The sequence below is a fragment of the Arabidopsis thaliana genome, chromosome 4 (assembly GCF_000001735.4).
Source record: "Arabidopsis thaliana chromosome 4, partial sequence".
Lineage (NCBI taxonomy): Eukaryota > Viridiplantae > Streptophyta > Magnoliopsida > Brassicales > Brassicaceae > Arabidopsis > Arabidopsis thaliana.
Window position 1 is genome coordinate 14,564,762 of NC_003075.7, and position 17,810 is coordinate 14,582,571.

At 37.1% G+C, this 17,810-nt stretch overlaps 5 protein-coding genes, 1 long non-coding RNA gene and 1 other non-coding gene across 12 annotated transcripts; all 7 read left to right on the forward strand.

Moving 5' to 3' along the window:
* The first annotated feature begins 1,421 nt into the window (after positions 1-1,421).
* On the forward strand, positions 1,422-4,619 carry CKX4 (cytokinin oxidase 4). Of its 3 annotated transcripts, NM_119120.2 has the most exons (5): positions 1,422-2,217; positions 2,592-2,719; positions 3,226-3,483; positions 3,721-3,989; positions 4,080-4,619. In NM_119120.2, the coding sequence occupies exons 1-5, from the start codon at positions 1,590-1,592 to the stop codon at positions 4,369-4,371; spliced, it is 1,575 nt and encodes a 524-aa protein (NP_194703.1). In that variant the 5' UTR covers positions 1,422-1,589; the 3' UTR covers positions 4,372-4,619. The 3 variants fall into 3 exon arrangements, with proteins under 3 accessions (NP_194703.1, NP_001328306.1, NP_849470.1); NM_001341977.1 differs by having other exon boundaries at positions 3,226-3,989; positions 4,080-4,577; NM_179139.1 differs by having other exon boundaries at positions 1,504-2,217; positions 3,721-4,571.
* Positions 4,620-4,903: 284 nt separating this feature from the next.
* Positions 4,904-8,416, forward strand: AT4G29750 (CRS1 / YhbY (CRM) domain-containing protein; the record flags this gene model as incomplete). Of its 2 annotated transcripts, NM_119121.3 has the most annotated exons (9): positions 4,904-5,890; positions 5,983-6,415; positions 6,509-6,639; positions 6,728-7,087; positions 7,169-7,325; positions 7,421-7,713; positions 7,796-7,855; positions 7,945-8,034; positions 8,124-8,416. In NM_119121.3, 9 exons carry the CDS (start codon positions 4,967-4,969, stop codon positions 8,199-8,201), a joined length of 2,526 nt encoding a protein of 841 aa, NP_194704.2. In that variant the 3' UTR covers positions 8,202-8,416. The 2 variants fall into 2 exon arrangements, with proteins under 2 accessions (NP_194704.2, NP_001329382.1); NM_001341978.1 differs by having other exon boundaries at positions 4,967-5,890; positions 7,945-8,416.
* A 146-nt stretch (positions 8,417-8,562) lies between these two features.
* AT4G08215 lies at positions 8,563-8,949 on the forward strand. Its single transcript, NR_142188.1, has 2 exons — positions 8,563-8,690; positions 8,784-8,949. It is a non-coding gene; the product is annotated as an other RNA (long non-coding RNA).
* On the forward strand, positions 8,839-10,605 carry AT4G29760 (target of trans acting-siR480/255 protein; the record flags this gene model as incomplete). 2 transcript variants are annotated; one of them, NM_001341979.1, is made up of 4 exons in its annotated part: positions 8,839-8,946; positions 9,337-9,443; positions 9,546-10,039; positions 10,130-10,590. In NM_001341979.1, the coding sequence occupies 3 exons, from the start codon at positions 9,353-9,355 to the stop codon at positions 10,385-10,387; spliced, it is 843 nt and encodes a 280-aa protein (NP_001320086.1). In that variant the 3' UTR covers positions 10,388-10,590. The 2 variants fall into 2 exon arrangements, with proteins under 2 accessions (NP_001320086.1, NP_194705.1); NM_119122.2 differs by lacking the exon at positions 8,839-8,946 and having other exon boundaries at positions 9,353-9,443; positions 10,130-10,605.
* Positions 10,606-10,956: 351 nt separating this feature from the next.
* AT4G29770 (target of trans acting-siR480/255 protein) lies at positions 10,957-12,882 on the forward strand (the record flags this gene model as incomplete). 2 transcript variants are annotated; one of them, NM_001160805.1, is made up of 5 exons in its annotated part: positions 10,957-11,037; positions 11,118-11,179; positions 11,597-11,697; positions 11,869-12,362; positions 12,453-12,882. In NM_001160805.1, 5 exons carry the CDS (start codon positions 10,957-10,959, stop codon positions 12,702-12,704), a joined length of 990 nt encoding a protein of 329 aa, NP_001154277.1. In that variant the 3' UTR covers positions 12,705-12,882. The 2 variants fall into 2 exon arrangements, with proteins under 2 accessions (NP_001154277.1, NP_567833.1); NM_119123.3 differs by lacking the exon at positions 10,957-11,037 and having other exon boundaries at positions 11,071-11,179.
* Positions 12,883-13,578: 696 nt separating this feature from the next.
* AT4G03255 lies at positions 13,579-14,410 on the forward strand. The gene has a single exon (NR_144034.1). It is a non-coding gene; the product is annotated as an uncharacterized misc_RNA (transcript).
* Positions 14,411-14,801: 391 nt separating this feature from the next.
* Positions 14,802-17,296, forward strand: AT4G29780 (nuclease). Its single transcript, NM_119124.3, has one exon. It carries the CDS (start codon positions 15,098-15,100, stop codon positions 16,718-16,720), a length of 1,623 nt encoding a protein of 540 aa, NP_567834.2. The 5' UTR covers positions 14,802-15,097; the 3' UTR covers positions 16,721-17,296.
* The last annotated feature ends 514 nt before the right edge of the window (positions 17,297-17,810 follow it).

The following is a 17,810-nucleotide window of genomic DNA, read 5'->3' on the forward strand; positions in this document are numbered from 1 at the left end:
TAGAAATTGGTTAGGGTTTAATTTGTTGACCAATACGAAAATATGGTCCCAAAGAAGTGTTGCCATACTAAATGACGAAAACCGGCTGCCGAATATTTCTATAGGTAGGACATAGAACTTACATCAATTTGCGACCACATATATTGGAGGTAGCATTTTAATCGTCTCTAGACTTAAAGGGCTATAGCAGATAGAGGAGACGGTTTACTCACTCGTTTGCTATTTGCAGATATTTACGAATTTTGGCACATGGATCCAAGAAAACAATTCTGCCTGTTGTGTGTGGATAGATTTTATGCAGAAAAAAAGTACTAGTCCATCACATTTACTTTAAAAATTAAATCAACGGCCTAGTATTTTTGTTCGATTATAACAAAACTATTATAAAAAAAAAAATGTACTTATATTTAACACTATTGATTAATTAATAAATGAATCTTCCGACTGTTTTCTTTGTAGGGCGTGATGTAATCACGGGACGGTGAGTCGGTGATATCATTCGTGTGCTTCACTCTCTAAACATATAGCGAAGTAAATTGACAAAAAAAAAAAAAACAAATAGTTAACCGTCGACAATTCAATAATGGATAGAGTTTGTGATTAAATCATCTATAACATATATATATATATATATATATATTAATTAAATGTTTGTCTCACTTTGCATGTGATACGAAATGAAGAAACTACAAAAAAGTGAAGTTCGAGGTGGAATAAGCCTTTTGCTTTCTCACGCCACACTAAAACTTGCGTATGTGTTTCGATTCTGCGCCGGTCCTGTTGATTATAGAACATGTAATTTAATAGGAGAAAGTAACTGTTAGTATAGTATTAAAAACGAATGTATATAATTTTACTATTATAGGTATGATCGACTTTTGTACTATAAATTTCAATAACATTCCTTCAATGAAAAAAAAAAGAAAGAGTTATATTGTAATAGACTATAGTTTTGTGAGAGAGTTTCAAGTAACGTTTGCAATTGGACGAACTTTTAAAGAATATTAACTGCAAAAACACTACTTGGGTGTAGAAAAGTGTTATTTATGAACCGGCCCACAGAGTCGGAGTTTGGTCGGTTCCACAAATTTCAAATTTACGTTGTGATCTACATACAATAAATTATCACATCTTATAAAGTCAAATGAAACTACCTCAACTATACTAGAAAATATTGAATACTAAATTATAAAATACAGAATTAGAAACTTATCAGGGGTGTTAAAATCAATTTACCCAGTAGACTTTTTATTATTGTTGAACTACGTTTAAACAACATATAGATATTTCGAAGTCAATGCAGTCAAATATTTCATACAAAACACTTTCGACGAACACAACTTGTATCTTTTTTTCTCTTTGGTGTCAACAAGACTTGTATATATATCAACATCAATGAAAATACGCAAAGATATATATGTTCACGTGACAATTTATTACATTAAATTGTATATAGTCTCTCTATGGTTCTATATAATCTCATACTTTCTACCTCATCTCTATAGTAATCCCATAATCAACAAGACACTCTAATAGTAATATCTCAACCTCCGTCTCGTTTTCCCATTAACCTACCCGTTTGTTAGATTATGACTAATACTCTCTGTTTAAGCCTCATCACCCTAATAACGCTTTTTATAAGTTTAACCCCAACCTTAATCAAATCAGATGAGGGCATTGATGTTTTCTTACCCATATCACTCAACCTTACGGTCCTAACCGATCCCTTCTCCATCTCTGCCGCTTCTCACGACTTCGGTAACATAACCGACGAAAATCCCGGCGCCGTCCTCTGCCCTTCCTCCACCACGGAGGTGGCTCGTCTCCTCCGTTTCGCTAACGGAGGATTCTCTTACAATAAAGGCTCAACCAGCCCCGCGTCTACTTTCAAAGTGGCTGCTCGAGGCCAAGGCCACTCCCTCCGTGGCCAAGCCTCTGCACCCGGAGGTGTCGTCGTGAACATGACGTGTCTCGCCATGGCGGCTAAACCAGCGGCGGTTGTTATCTCGGCAGACGGGACTTACGCTGACGTGGCTGCCGGGACGATGTGGGTGGATGTTCTGAAGGCGGCGGTGGATAGAGGCGTCTCGCCGGTTACATGGACGGATTATTTGTATCTCAGCGTCGGCGGGACGTTGTCGAACGCTGGAATCGGTGGTCAGACGTTTAGACACGGCCCTCAGATTAGTAACGTTCATGAGCTTGACGTTATTACCGGTACGTAAATACCAAAACTTCACTAATCTCGTTACAATTTTTTAATTTTTTGGTAATATAAATTTTGTACGGCTCAACTCTTAATTAAGAATGAAACAGTATCTATGATCTTCTAGATGCTCTTTTTTTGTCTGCAAGCTTTAATTGTAGTAACATCAGCGATATATATATCACATGCATGTGTATTATTGATGATAATATATAATGTTTTAGTTACAAATTTGATTCTCAAGGTAAAACTCACACGCCATAACCAGTATAAAACTCCAAAAATCACGTTTTGGTCAGAAATACATATCCTTCATTAACAGTAGTTATGCTATAATTTGTGATTATAAATAACTCCGGAGTTTGTTCACAATACTAAATTTCAGGAAAAGGTGAAATGATGACTTGCTCTCCAAAGTTAAACCCTGAATTGTTCTATGGAGTTTTAGGAGGTTTGGGTCAATTCGGTATTATAACGAGGGCCAGGATTGCGTTGGATCATGCACCCACAAGGGTATGTATCATGCATCTATAGTGTAATCAATTTATAATTTTAATGTAGTGGTCCTAAATCCAAAATTTGATTTGATTTGGTTGGAACGTACGTATATATAATAAGTCAAAAGGCTGATTTTGAAGACGAATTTATATACTTTTGTTGAATTAAATCTGATTTTGCTTACGTTTTATTAGATTCTGCGTAATAAATCCTAGGACTTGCTCGAGTGTAATCTTGTCTTATGCTTGCAAATCTTGTTGATGTCAATATCTAATCTTTTTTATTATATTTCCCTACGTAAGTTTTAGATATAGTTATTTTAAACTGCTATAAATTGTGTACGTATAGACTTTAGATAAAAAGTTGTGGTCGCTTGCACCTATTTGTTTATCGCTATAGTGATTCAAAGGTCTATATATGATTCTTGGTTTTTCTTTTTGAAAAAAATAGACCATACAATCCAAGGAAGATGATCTTAAATGGACTAATTTATGGATATAAATTGATATACAAATCTGCAGGTGAAATGGTCTCGCATACTCTACAGTGACTTCTCGGCTTTTAAAAGAGACCAAGAGCGTTTAATATCAATGACCAATGATCTCGGAGTTGACTTTTTGGAAGGTCAACTTATGATGTCAAATGGCTTCGTAGACACCTCTTTCTTCCCACTCTCCGATCAAACAAGAGTCGCATCTCTTGTGAATGACCACCGGATCATCTATGTTCTCGAAGTAGCCAAGTATTATGACAGAACCACCCTTCCCATTATTGACCAGGTACTAAAATCCATTATTCATGATGATTATCTTCACACAATCAGTATCATCACCAATTACCATCATCACTTGTCATATATGATCCAAAGTAAATATATCACATGATATAAATAAATCGTTCAAATCTTTTTTTTTAAAGAATAAAAGAATCATTTTCAAGCATTACTCATACACATCTACGAATCACCGTGACCATATATAACCATACGCTTATTAAATAATCATTTTTGTTTGTAGGTGATTGACACGTTAAGTAGAACTCTAGGTTTCGCTCCAGGGTTTATGTTCGTACAAGATGTTCCGTATTTCGATTTCTTGAACCGTGTCCGAAACGAAGAAGATAAACTCAGATCTTTAGGACTATGGGAAGTTCCTCATCCATGGCTTAACATCTTTGTCCCGGGGTCTCGAATCCAAGATTTTCATGATGGTGTTATTAATGGCCTTCTTCTAAACCAAACCTCAACTTCTGGTGTTACTCTCTTCTATCCCACAAACCGAAACAAGTAAATATTTACTTTTTGATTTTGTTTTATTTGAAAGTATATCCCAATAATGTATGTTAAATTGTTAACAAGAATTTATTTTATTAATAGATGGAACAACCGCATGTCAACGATGACACCGGACGAAGATGTTTTTTATGTGATCGGATTACTGCAATCAGCTGGTGGATCTCAAAATTGGCAAGAACTTGAAAATCTCAACGACAAGGTTATTCAGTTTTGTGAAAACTCGGGAATTAAGATTAAGGAATATTTGATGCACTATACAAGAAAAGAAGATTGGGTTAAACATTTTGGACCAAAATGGGATGATTTTTTAAGAAAGAAAATTATGTTTGATCCCAAAAGACTATTGTCTCCAGGACAAGACATATTTAATTAACTTATCACATGTCTTAATTAATTTGTTATGTAACTTTAGAACGTATTTTTATAACATATACAGACAAGTACGTTCATCGTCTAACTAACAAATATTATAGTTTAGTGATTTGGTTAGGCTACTTACGTTAATCTTTTTCGTTCTTGTATGAAATATATTGTATAAGTCAAAAGACAAAGAAAAATATATTATTATAGCGGTATAGGTCTCTCAGAAATTAAGAACCAATTATTTCTTTTATTAAGAACTTTTATGTGGTTAAAAATTACTAAGAAGTATACAAAATTTTCTAAATTTGAAAGTAAATTAAGAACCTGTTTTATTAAGAAAAATTTCGATAATATCTGTCAAAAAAAACAATTCCCATAACTTTTTAACTATTTTCCTTTTTACAAAATCTTCTCAAAAAAACTGTGACAGACTAATTTATGAAACGACATACATGTTGAAATGCTAAATTGAAAACGGTGTGTTATTTGGAAATTCAAAACGTTTTCGTTTAGAATTAGTACAAAGTTCTCTTCATTGGCCAAAAATTCAAAACGCTGTCGCTTTTAAATTAGTACAAAGTTCTCGTCCTTAGCCAAATGCATCTATGGCGCTTTGTCAATTCCCACTGAATCTTCACACTATCTCCTCATCAACATCTTCATCTCCTCGATTCCGTCGTCTTCAACCTCTAGATACCTCTACAAAGCCCAATTTTCTTATTCGTAGACTCAGATTTCATAGCTTCAATCACCCAGTTCGGTTTCACACCCGAGAATTGAGTGTCATCACAGCCACCATTGACATCGACACTCACCAGAGGAAGAAGACGAAGAGAAAACCTAAACCAGGTTTTTTCGAAGAAATTAGTGATAAATGGTCTTCACGTATCAGCCCCAAAACCGAGAAATTGCCATGGCAGAAGCAAGAAGAGCAAATTCAACATCACGAAGACGAAGAAGATGAGGAAGGAGATGAATCAAGTTCAAATCTTTCTTCTGGGAATGGTTTATCTGATAAGAGAACCGATTCCAATCGTCTCTATTCGGCGAATGAGCCGTGGAGTTTCCCAAGACCAAGCGGATACATGTCTGCTCCATGGGTTAACAATGGTGGGTCTAAAGGTGTTAACTTTACGACTAGCTCCGAGCAAGGAATTCAAAGTTCGAGTTTTCACGATGTTACTACTGTAGATAGATATAGAAGGGATAACGATTCTAGCGATAGAGCTGTAGATTCAGATTTAGATGATGGTGAAAGAGGGATGATAGATTCAGGGAATAATAAGGGAATATGGAGAACGAGGAAGAGTAATACAGTAGAAGCTGAGAGGATTGTACCAGAACATGAGCTGAAAAGGTTGAGGAATGTAGCTTTGAGAATGGTTGAGAGAGTAAAAGTAGGTTCTGCAGGAATTACGCAGGCGCTTGTTGAAGCTATTCATGAGAAATGGGAGGTTGATGAAGTTGTGAAGTTGAAATTTAGTGAGCCTTATTCTCTTAATATGAAGAGAACTCATGAAGTTTTGGAGGTTAGATTTGAATCTATCAATAAAAGGAATGAGCTTTTGGTTGAATTCTCAATAATGTGTTTGCTTATTTTGTTGTTTGTGGTGTTTAACAGAAGAAAACTGGGGGATTAGTGATATGGAGGTCAGGAAGCTCGGTTGTGTTATACAGAGGAATAAGTTATAAGCTCAAGTGTGTTCAAACATTTATTAAACAGAACAATCTCGAGGCAAACCCTGAGATCCATCGAAGTGTAGAGGCAAGGGATTACGTACAAGAGGATGGGAATTACCCGAAGAATGTACCTAAAGAACAATTATCCGAGCTATGTGAACTGAATGATTTGCTGGACGAGGTTGGTCCAAGGTTTCATGATTGGACAGGGTGTGCTCCGTTTCCTGTTGATGCAGACTTGCTTCCTGGATACGTTGAAGGATATAGGTGTCCGTTTAGGATTCTTCCGCAAGGAGTAAAACCTTGTTTGTCTAACACGGAAATGACAGAAATGCGTCGGCTTGCTAGGACAAGCCCTCCACATTTTGCTCTGGGTACGCATAAAATCATTGAATCTTGCTTTCTTTTAGTAGTAGTAATATATGGTTTTCCAAGTGACTGTTTGTTTCTTCATTTATCTGGTTTAGGGAGGAGCAGAGAGTTACAAGGTCTGGCTAAGGCAATGGTAAAGCTATGGGCAAAAAGTGCGATCGCCAAAATAGCAATCAAACGCGGTGTAGAAAATACGCGGAATGAGAGAATGGCAGAAGAACTTAAGGTTTGATGAAAACATAAACTTCCATACATATTCAAACTCACCAATATTTTGCATGTGCTCACTTTGTTTATCTTATTCATTCTTGAAGAGACTTACCCGCGGTGTACTTGTTTCGAGAAACAAGGAGTATATTGTCTTCTACAGAGGTAATGACTTCATGCCTCCTGCAGTGGCAGAGGCATTGACCGAGAGGCAAAAGGAGATAACAGAAGTTCTTCAAGCCAAGGAGGATCAAGCCCGGGAAATGGCTTCAACAAGAGCCACACTCACATCACAAGCCAAATCGCCTAAAACCCAATTACTCGCTGGAACTCTTGCTGAGACTATAGCTGCAAGTTCTCGGTGGGCACCAAATGCAAGCAGCGTTGATATTGAGGAGTTAAAGAGAGAATCAGCTTCCATCAAAAGAGCTGCATTGATTAGAGATCTCGAGCTAAGGCTTCTTTATGTGAGTATCACCCTTTTTTTCTTTTGGTATCTGATTGCACAATTTTCTGTGCCTAAAATTTGATGATCTCTTTTGTTTCAGGGAAAGCAAAAGTTGAGAAGAGCTGAGAGAGATTTAGCTAAAGTGCAGAAGGATCTTGACCCATCGGAACTCCCAACTGATTCAGAAATAATCACAGAAGAAGAGAGACTTCTTTACCGCAAAATTGGTTTGAGTATGGATCCGTTTCTTCTCTTAGGTAAGCACAAAGACTGTTCTCACTCATGTGTCACGCTTAAAGCCAAAACGATGTGTAATAAGAATTTGTTTTCCTGTTCTTAAAACGTTATACAGGAAGACGAGAGGTGTATGATGGTACCATAGAGAACATGCATTTACACTGGAAACATCGGGAGCTTGTAAAAGTGATAGTTAGAGGCAAATCTCTTCCACAAGTCAAACATATCGCCATCTCTTTGGAGGCTGAGAGTGGAGGAGTATTGGTATCCGTTGATAAAACCATGAAAGGCTATGCGATTATACTCTATCGCGGAAAGAATTATCAGATGCCATTTCGGCTTAGGCCTTCAAACTTATTGACGAGAAAAAAGGCTTTTGCTCGATCCATTGAGCTTCAAAGAAGAGAAGTAATGATGATAATAATTTTACATGTAACTTGTGTAGATAATTTTCTGTTCTGATCAATATTGGTCTCTTTGTCTCTGACAGGCACTGAAGTATCATGTTGCAGACCTAGAGGAACGGATTGAGCTGTTGAAGACCGGACAGGTTTGATAAAACTTGAATGCTATTATAACATATCAATCTACTTTAAAATCCCTTATGAGTAAACAAACTATCATTGACAATTGATCCAGGACGACGATATGGAAACCCGCAACAAAAGTGATGAAGAGGAAGAGAACTTGTATTTGAGAGTCGATGAATCTGATTTTTCTTCTGACGAGGTGAAATGAAATCCTCCTGAATGTTCTTCATCAGCATTTGAAAATTTACTCGAACCATGGCATATCTGAGATATTTTTTTTTGAATCAGGATGAATCTCTGGAATGGGAGTCAGAAAAGAATGAAACTTTCTTATCATCAGAGGGAAAAGAAGAAGAAGAAGCATGAACGGGTAAACGATTTAGCAAACATTTTTTGGCTAAATCGTTTTACACAGGAATGGATCATGATTTGTAATTAGATAAACAATAAGGTGATGTATGAAATATATGTATTCAACAATCTATATGTTAGTTTTTATCTGTATTAACTTGTGAAGTCTCTGATTAGAGTCGAAATTTCATTGCAAGATATTAAGGATCCAACAAATTTTCTGAAAGTTCCCAGTCTTCTTAATCCAAGTATTCAAATCTCTTGAAAAATATTTCTAATACAAAAATAATTCAAGACCCGCCAAACCGGTTGATGAAGGATCAATTAATATATAACGATTGATAAATTATAATAGAGAAGATCCATATGTCTATTTACCATTCTTCAGTTTCTCTTGCAACTTCAATACGCATGTGTCCTAGTTTCCCATCCATGGTTTTCCTTACTATTGCTCTGTGATCACCCTCCAAACACCTAGCTGAAGGAGCATCACCATCATACCTGTAACTTATGTAGAATATTAGCTTACAAAATTTTGTATCATGCTAGCTCTTTTTTTAAATTGAGCTTTACTCTTATTACTTAATTTCATAGGACGTGCTCGTGCTCGTGTTAAGGAATTCTGAAAACGACATCTGGTAGTATAAAGGGAAATAGGGTTACACGCGAGTGCTTTCTCATTTGGCAACTTTCTCTGATTTTTCTCTACGCGAGCGGCGATTGCGACTATCATTTCCTTGTGAATTCTCGTCTGTCTCCGGTAACTTTCTCTCCATTTTGCTAGCTCTGTTGTTAGCTTGTTACGCATTATGCTCGTAGTTTGGCCTGTCTCAGTGCGATTAGTGAACCAGTAATGAACTTTAAGTAACGTTTTAGGGTTTTAATTTTTCCTTGGTTGAATGATGTAAACCCTTCTTTAGGTTAAAGGAGCTATTCAACGTTTGTTTGGTTTATAGTCTATAGCTTCTCGCTCGACCTCTGCAACTTAAAAATGGTTATGTTTATGTCAAAACTTGAAACCATGTTTATGCTTGATACTTGGGTCTTTTTGGCTCTGCTTTATATGTGTCTTCTTTCCTCTATGTGTTTTTCTGCTTGATTCTGCTGGATTATGAATATCTTTCTTCTGCTTGCTTCTACTTGAAACCAGGGATAAGTGATTGCAGATGGCTGAGCGATTATTACAATCTATGTCAAGGGTGGCTGGCCGATGTCATCCAGATTGCGTAAAAGCAAGTGATGAGCAAGAAGATTACCGTAAATTCTCAAATCCTTTTGAACTGACTCGTTTTCATATGAATAGGTTCAGTATATGAATTGACTACAACATTTTCATCTTTTGTTGTTGTTGTTTGGCAGATGCATCTCAAAATGCAGCTTTGGTAGCTGTGAATCTGATTAGCTCTGCAAGGTTAATACTGAAACTCGACGCTGAGTTTACTGAGTACTCAGCTCAGTTTTTGATGGACAATGCTGGAAAGGAAGACGACCCGGGAGAAGTGGATCAACAACGCAATCAGGTCACGACCGAAAACTGCCTTCGCTACTTGGCCGAAAACGTTTGGACCAAGAAGGAAAATGGGCAGGGAGGAATGGATCAACAACGCCCTGTGCTCACTGTCAAAGACTGCTTGGAACTTGCTTTTAAAAAAGGGCTGCCGAGAAGAGAACACTGGGCACATTTGGGATGTACCTTCAAGGCTCCCCCATTTGCTTGTCAGATACCTCGCGTTCCTGTGAAAGGAGAAGTGGTTGAGGTTAAGACTTTTGATGAAGCATTCAAGCTGTTGGTGCATCAACCCATTGGAGCAAAACTGCATTTGTTCAGTCCGCAGATTGATAATGTTGGAGAGGTTAAGTGTTGTAAGTTAAATTTCAAAATCTTAAGAGATTAGTGACAAAGTTTTGTTCTAATCTTGTTCATCTTTTTTTATGTGTGATAGGGAGTTTACAAAGGCCTCACGACAGGTAATGAAACACACTATGTTGGACTTAGAGATGTGCTAATAGCTTCAGTGGAGGAGTTCGAGGGAGATTCTGTTGCTATTGTGAAGATCTGCTACAAGAAGAAGCTTTCATTTATCAAAGTGTCTTTGAGCGTTAGGTTTCTCTCAGTAGCACATGATGGTGATAAGTCTAAGTTCATAGCGCCAACAGGTCTGCTTGTTGACTTCTGTGTCCCGCGCTTATCTATCAACTAAACCAAAAGCTGAGATCTTGGTAAGTATCTGGACTATATGCTAGATGTGGAACTTGTTTGTGGTGCTACAATAAGAGTTGTTTTATGAGACTATTTTCTTTAAGTTAAGAAGTCAAGTATCTTGAAAACCATATCCTATTTGTGGAACTTGTTTGTTGTCCGACATTATGATTGTCTTAGGATGAACTTTTATCTATAAGTTGAAGAAGTATTTGAACTTGTTTATCATTCCAAATTACTGTTGCCCAAATTTGAAGGGATCTTTTCAAGCTTCTGAATTCATAATTGGATTTGCTCATAGTTTAGTGAGTTCTTCTATATAGATTACACAATAATGATTGTATTATCCGTGTTTACCAATATAATTTTAGTGAAAAATGCAATGTAAAGTTTTACTGAGAAATGAGAAGAATTGAGTCACCAAGCTGATGGTACATACTACATAAGATAGACTACTAAGAATTTTACATTGACCAGTAGAAATCTTCAAATCTCTATAAAGTGGCCCAAAATAAAAACGATTTAAAATTGCATAAACGATGTTGTTGTTTAAGCCTTCAACATTGGCAAATGATGGCAATCTCAGAAAAAGGAGTCATGGCAATCTCAGAAAAAGGAGTCATGGCAACGAAAATTGACAAAAACGGCGTCGTATTGAGGGTTAAAAGTTGAAGTCCCTAAACCGTCATCGTATTGGAACTACGCTGAGGGGGAAATAAGCTTTCGCGAAGCTTCGAGAGTTAAGGCGACATTTCACTGAGTTTTCTCTACGCGACGTAGATCTGTGTCTCCGGTAACTTTCTCTTCATTTTTTCTTTCTCTGTTGGATTATTTTACTTTTTTTTTTGGCTTTGTTACGGAACCTGCTCATGATTTGACCTAGTGAACTCTTAGTAACGTTTTAGGGTTTTAACTTTTTTTCTTGGATGAATGATGCTGGGTCCTTCTTTATGTTAGAGTTGTTCTTTGTTTAAAGAAGTTATCAACGTCAGTTTGCTTTAGTTTATAAAGCTTCTCGTTCGACGATTTTTCCTCTGCAACTAGAAATGGTGGTTCTGTTTATGTCAATACTAGAAACCGTGTATATGCTTAGCTACTTAGGTCTTGTTTTGGTTTTGCTTTATAGATATCTTGTTTCTGAATGTTTTCTTCTGCTTGATTGTGCTGGATTTGTGAATGTCTTCTTTTGTTTGTTTCTACTTAAAACCAGGAGTTCATCGCAGATGGAGTCATTGTTAGAATGTTTTGCAATCACGGATGGCAAATGTCATCCCGATTGCTTAAAAGCAAACAATGAGCAAGAAGATTACGGTATATTATCAAATCTTGAATCTTAAATTTACTTTCTTTGCATCATTATAAGAAACTGTGATTTGGTTTTAACTGTTATTAACTCTCGTTTTAACACGTTCAATCTAAATCCTTTTGAAATAATCAGATGCGTTGACTTATAACATTTTTATCTTTCTTTTTGTCTTGCAGATGCATGTCAATCTGCAGCTTTGGTAGCTGTGAGTTTGATTAGCTCTGCACGTGTTATCTTCAAGATCGACTCTAAGTATACTGAGTACTCACCTCAGTATTTGGTGGATAACGTTGGGAAGGAAGAAGTTGAGGGAGAAATGGATCAACCAAGCTGTCAGTACACTGTCGGAAACCTCCTTAGTTACTTGGTGGAAAACGTTTGGACCAAGAAGGAAGTTAGGCAGAGAGAAATGGATCAACAACGCCGTGAGTTCACTGTCAAAGACTGCTTTGAATTTGCTTTTAAAAAAGGGCTTCCAAGAAATGGACATTGGGCGCATGTGGGATGTATATTCCCGGTTCCTCCATTTGCTTGTCAAATACCTCGCGTTCCCATGAAAGGAGAAGTGATTGAGGCTGCAAATGTGAGTGAAGCGTTGAAGCTGGGTATGCAACAACCAGCGGCAGCAAGGCTGCATTTGTTCAGTCCAGAGTTTGATCTTGTTGGAGAGGTAAAGTGATGTTACTTAAATTTCAAAATTTTCAGAGATTATTGAATTTTTTTTGATCTAATCTTGTTGATTTTTTTGTGTGTGTGGTAGGGTATTTACGATGGCCCGTCAGGTAATGAAACACGATATGTTGGACTTAGAGATGTGCTCATGGTTGAGGCGGAGAAGATCAAGGGAGAAACTGTTTTTACTGTGCAGATATGCTACAAGAAGAAGACTTCATTTGTCAAAGTGTCTACGAGAAGTATGATTCTCCCGCTTAATGGTGACGACGAGTCTCAGGTCACAGAGCCAGCATGTCTACTTGTTGACTTCTGTATCCCACGTTTTTCTATCAACTAACCAAGTGAGCTGAGATCTTGGTAAGTATCTGGAGAAGTTTATGCTAGTTTGTCGTTCCTATATTAAGAATGTTTTATCAGACTTATATTTTATGTTTAAGAAGTGAAGTATCTTGAAAACCGTATGCTTGTTGTGGAACTCAGTTTGTGGTCTGAAATTAAGATTTGTTTTATGAGACTTTTATCTGTGTTTTAAGAAGTTGATCGCTACTACTTTCTAAAGATATATTTAGAATCTATCTGTTGAATGTGACACCAATTGTGAGGATTAGTATTTTACTATTTTAAAAGGGCAGGAGCATATTGAAGACCAAAAATTTGTTGACTATTGTAAACTGGCTAGTGGCTAATAGTCAACTGATATTGTGGCTATGTCAACGGTCAACGTGACGATTGGAACAGACAAAAGGCATGGTTCACTCCAAGCCCAAGTCACCGATTTATTTATTTATACCCAACTCAATTACCATACATAACTCAAAAGAGACATATGCCATTGCCGACTAGAAAAAAAAACGACTCTAAACTAAAAAGATAGAATTTCGTTTTTCTTGTATAGGTAGACTTTTATTCATCTTCACAACAACCAAATTTGGCTGCAAAGTATTTATAACGTTTAATTTGTTACGTTGTACTGCTGCGGTACAAATTTGAAGATTCTAAGAATGTCTTTTCATGATGCTGTTGAAACACGGATTAATGTTGAAGCTTTATTTTAATTGACATAAGAGTTTTCATGATATGCTACTACTACTACTACTAGTAGGAGGACAAAATGTAAATGTGTTAGATTCTCTTTTACAAATAAGGAAATAACAAATTTATGCTTATCCAGACTTATCCAAAAGCCAAAAATATCTACGCAATAGATAGTACTAATTTTGTGTATAATAAACATGAGATCTTTGGACAAGTAACTTCTTAAGACATAAATACACTATTTTGCATAAACAAGAAACTTGGCTTCCGTTTTCTTCTCATGAAAAGCTTATTTGCTTGCACAGCTCAGCTCAGAAGTCAGAATCAGAACTCGTAAGATACATCCCTCTCGAAGAGCCTACCATCTTTATCGCGTTACAACAAAATTACCAAAATCTGCCACTTCCAAGAAACTTCTGAGATCCTCTTCTGGAAACGTGTTTTTTCCTCAAAAGTAACAACAAAATAAGAAAGACACGAAAGAGCCTCATTATTTATTTAAACATATTAAGAATATTCCTATTGAAGACAAAGGCATACAAAGGCACCAACCATGCCCCCTTACCGCGTAAATCTATAAAAAAAACATACAAAATCAAATATAAACAACTAATAAGAATATTATTTTGGACTCGACGATTAAATGTTTTTAATTATTGTATTGTGTTGGGTTTTTTTTTTTTTTTTTTTTCTTTTTTAACTTTTACGCCAGAAATTCTACAATCCCTTGGAAGTTATTTTTACTTATAACTTCTTAGTCCAAAACATGATAAACGAAATTAACGTTCTCTCCAACGGCTAATTAAATAACCATTAAAAGTTTGAATTAACTACTTCAAATTTTAAATGTGTAGTTGGAAAAAATAATCTGAAAATGGATTGGTAAGTTCCTAAATAATCGACCAATTCTCTTCTTACTAAAACAATAAGCTAGAACAATTTTTTATAGACCAATTCTTTTTTTATTTTAATGAATCTCAATATAGTCAATACTCATACATAAAAAACAGAAAAATATAACCTAGTCACATCTATATAAAATAGAGCCAGTTTTTTTTTTTTTTTTTTTATAATCATAAGATAATAATAAGACTAGTAAACCAATTTCCTTTACTCATCAAATGTCATAGAAAAGACTAATAAATTAAACTCACAAGGATTTAATGCCAAATCTTCTAGTTGATATATATCTAAATCCAGTATTACTAAATTAGTTTGTACTTGCACTATGCATATCGAATCTAATATATATAAGGCTTAATAAAACATGTGTTTCTTTTTGTCTTTTATCAAAAACAAGATTTACGCGGTGCAATCTCAATAAAACAGTAACGAGTAAACGCTTTATCTAATCAAAAATAATAATAAAATAATCTGCAAAAAAGAAAGTCAAGTCACCGTCAAACCCATCCCGCTTAGCTTACCGCGTTCACACCTTCACGCGCTTCCTTCGTCCTTTGCGTCTCTCTCTATTTTTTTACAAACACAGACAAATAAACCTTTTTCATATATATATATCGTCTGAAACCAAAACCAAAACCATAAAACTCAAAAATCTTTGGTCTTCAAACTTCAAACACTTGAGAAAAAAGCTTTTGATTTCACATCTTAATCTAACAAGTCAAACACTTTTCAAACCACAAAATTCGTCAAAGCTCTGAAACAAATAAACATTTTTTAATTTCTCCCTTTTTAATGGAAATCTCTTCTTTCCCATTTCCATACCTACAAGACGACGAGTGTTCCCATTTCCTTGGTCTATTTCAAGACATGGACTCTTCTCCTTCTACTTTCGGATTAGAAGGTTTTAATAGCAACGACAATAATACTAATCAAAAGAAACGCCCAAGAAAAGACGACGAAGGCGGTGGTGGTGGCGGCGGAGGAACAGAAGTTCTAGGAGCTGTTAATGGTAATAATAAGGCTGCTTTTGGAGATATACTCGCGACGCTTCTGTTGTTAGACGAGGAAGCTAAACAGCAACAAGAACAGTGGGATTTTGAATTTATTAAAGAGAAGTCTTTACTTGAAGCTAATCATAAGAAGAAAGTGAAAACAATGGATGGTTATTACAATCAAATGCAAGATCATTACTCTGCAGCTGGTGAAACCGATGGTTCGCGTTCAAAACGCGCACGGAAAACCGCGGTTGCGGCTGTGGTTTCCGCGGTAGCTTCCGGGGCGGACACAACCGGTTTAGCTGCTCCGGTTCCGACCGCGGATATCGCTAGCGGTTCCGGGTCAGGACCGAGTCATAGGAGGTTATGGGTTAAAGAACGAACCACGGACTGGTGGGACAGAGTAAGCCGGCCTGATTTTCCAGAAGACGAGTTTCGGCGAGAGTTCCGTATGAGCAAATCGACGTTTAACCTAATATGCGAGGAGCTAGATACGACGGTGACGAAGAAAAACACGATGTTAAGAGACGCGATTCCAGCTCCAAAACGCGTAGGCGTTTGCGTTTGGCGTTTGGCGACAGGAGCTCCGCTTCGCCACGTGTCGGAGCGTTTCGGTCTGGGAATCTCAACTTGCCACAAACTAGTCATCGAAGTCTGCCGCGCGATCTACGACGTTCTCATGCCCAAGTATCTCCTCTGGCCGTCGGATTCAGAGATAAACTCAACGAAAGCCAAATTCGAATCGGTCCACAAAATACCAAACGTCGTCGGATCAATCTACACCACACATATTCCGATCATCGCTCCGAAAGTCCACGTGGCGGCGTATTTTAACAAGAGACACACGGAGAGGAATCAGAAGACGTCGTACTCGATAACAGTACAAGGAGTGGTCAACGCCGACGGGATCTTCACCGACGTTTGTATCGGAAACCCAGGATCTCTCACCGACGATCAGATCCTGGAGAAATCTTCGCTTTCACGGCAAAGAGCGGCGCGTGGGATGTTACGTGACAGCTGGATAGTTGGAAACTCTGGGTTTCCGTTGACTGATTATCTTCTTGTACCGTACACGAGACAGAATCTGACGTGGACGCAGCACGCGTTTAACGAGAGTATCGGAGAGATTCAGGGGATTGCGACGGCTGCGTTTGAGAGGCTCAAAGGACGGTGGGCTTGTTTGCAGAAACGGACGGAGGTGAAGCTTCAGGATCTGCCGTACGTGCTTGGAGCTTGTTGTGTGTTGCATAACATTTGTGAGATGAGGAAGGAGGAGATGTTGCCGGAGTTGAAGTTTGAGGTTTTTGATGATGTGGCGGTGCCGGAGAATAATATCCGATCTGCTAGTGCGGTTAATACGAGGGATCATATCTCTCACAATCTCTTGCATCGTGGACTTGCCGGGACAAGAACTCTATAGGCTCTGTTTTTCACCTTTTCTTATTTTGAAACTGATTTTTTATTGCAAATTCTTTTTCCAAATTAGGAATAAAAACATTTTAGGGATTGGTTGGATACAGAAAGAATAGTTGAATTGAGAGTAGAAGTGGCTGATGATATTGTTTGTGTTACTTATTAGCATTGTGTAATCTTTAGTTCATGTATTTTCTATACAAATTGAATCTGAAACCTCTTAAGTATAAGCTTCTTCTCTTTCGATTTTTCACAAAATTGGTCGACTAGAAAAAGAAGAAGCAATTCCACTTTTATTACAAGCTCAGGCTCAGACAGAAGTACAAGTGTACAACCATGAATAAATGGAAGTTGTACTTAATCTGTTTCGTTTGCAGGATCTTCCTTATCTATTGATGTGTTGAGCTCTTTGAGAAGGAATGCAAATTTGGAAGCATGTTTTCCTTTGTCATTCATTATTTGTGGGCTAAATGATACAAAGAGGAAAGCCATATGAACATGTTATTTACTGTCACATGGCGCACACAGAGGAAAAGCCATATGAAATACAACATTTGAATATGAAACTTGTTGGAACTTTTTTGACAAAACTTTTCCGGTGACTTTCCGGCCAAATTCCGGCCAAACGGCTGAACGGAATTGTAGGGTCATTAGTGCATTGGAAAGTTAGTAAAGAGTACTACAAAATGGTATACACATACGTCAAAAATGAAGTTGTATTGAATGAGAAATAAAGGTGTAAAGTGGGACACTTGGGCCAAACCGGACCGAACCGAACCAGGCTGCGGGTTGTCGGGACGTCCCGTCGTCGGCTCAAGGGCTTTCAGACTTGCGAACCGTCATACTTGTGAGTTATTGAGTTTGCTGAGTTGAATCTTATGGAAATATTCTCAGGATGGTCTCAAAATATTCTCAAGATAGTTTCAAAATATGTCATGTTTATCCTGAGAATGTTCTGCAAAATCTTATCTACTTCTACTATATAAAGAGATTCAACCTCTCATTATTTCTAAAACTCTCAAACACAAAACAGTCTAAATTCTAAAATCTCTCCTCTCTCTTGCTTTTTAAAAGTAATTTCTTAGTTTACTTTCACA

Excerpts from the sequence above, each read along its gene's own strand:
- CKX4 (NM_119120.2), top strand. The coding sequence starts at position 1,590 with ATGACTAATACTCTCTGTTTAAGCCTCATCACCCTAATAACGCTTTTT. Across the intron at positions 2,218-2,591 it reads TGAGCTTGACGTTATTACCG|GAAAAGGTGAAATGATGACT; the intron begins GTACGTAAATAC and ends ACTAAATTTCAG. Across the intron at positions 3,484-3,720 it reads CCCTTCCCATTATTGACCAG|GTGATTGACACGTTAAGTAG; the intron begins GTACTAAAATCC and ends TTTTGTTTGTAG.
- AT4G29780 (NM_119124.3), top strand. The coding sequence starts at position 15,098 with ATGGAAATCTCTTCTTTCCCATTTCCATACCTACAAGACGACGAGTGT.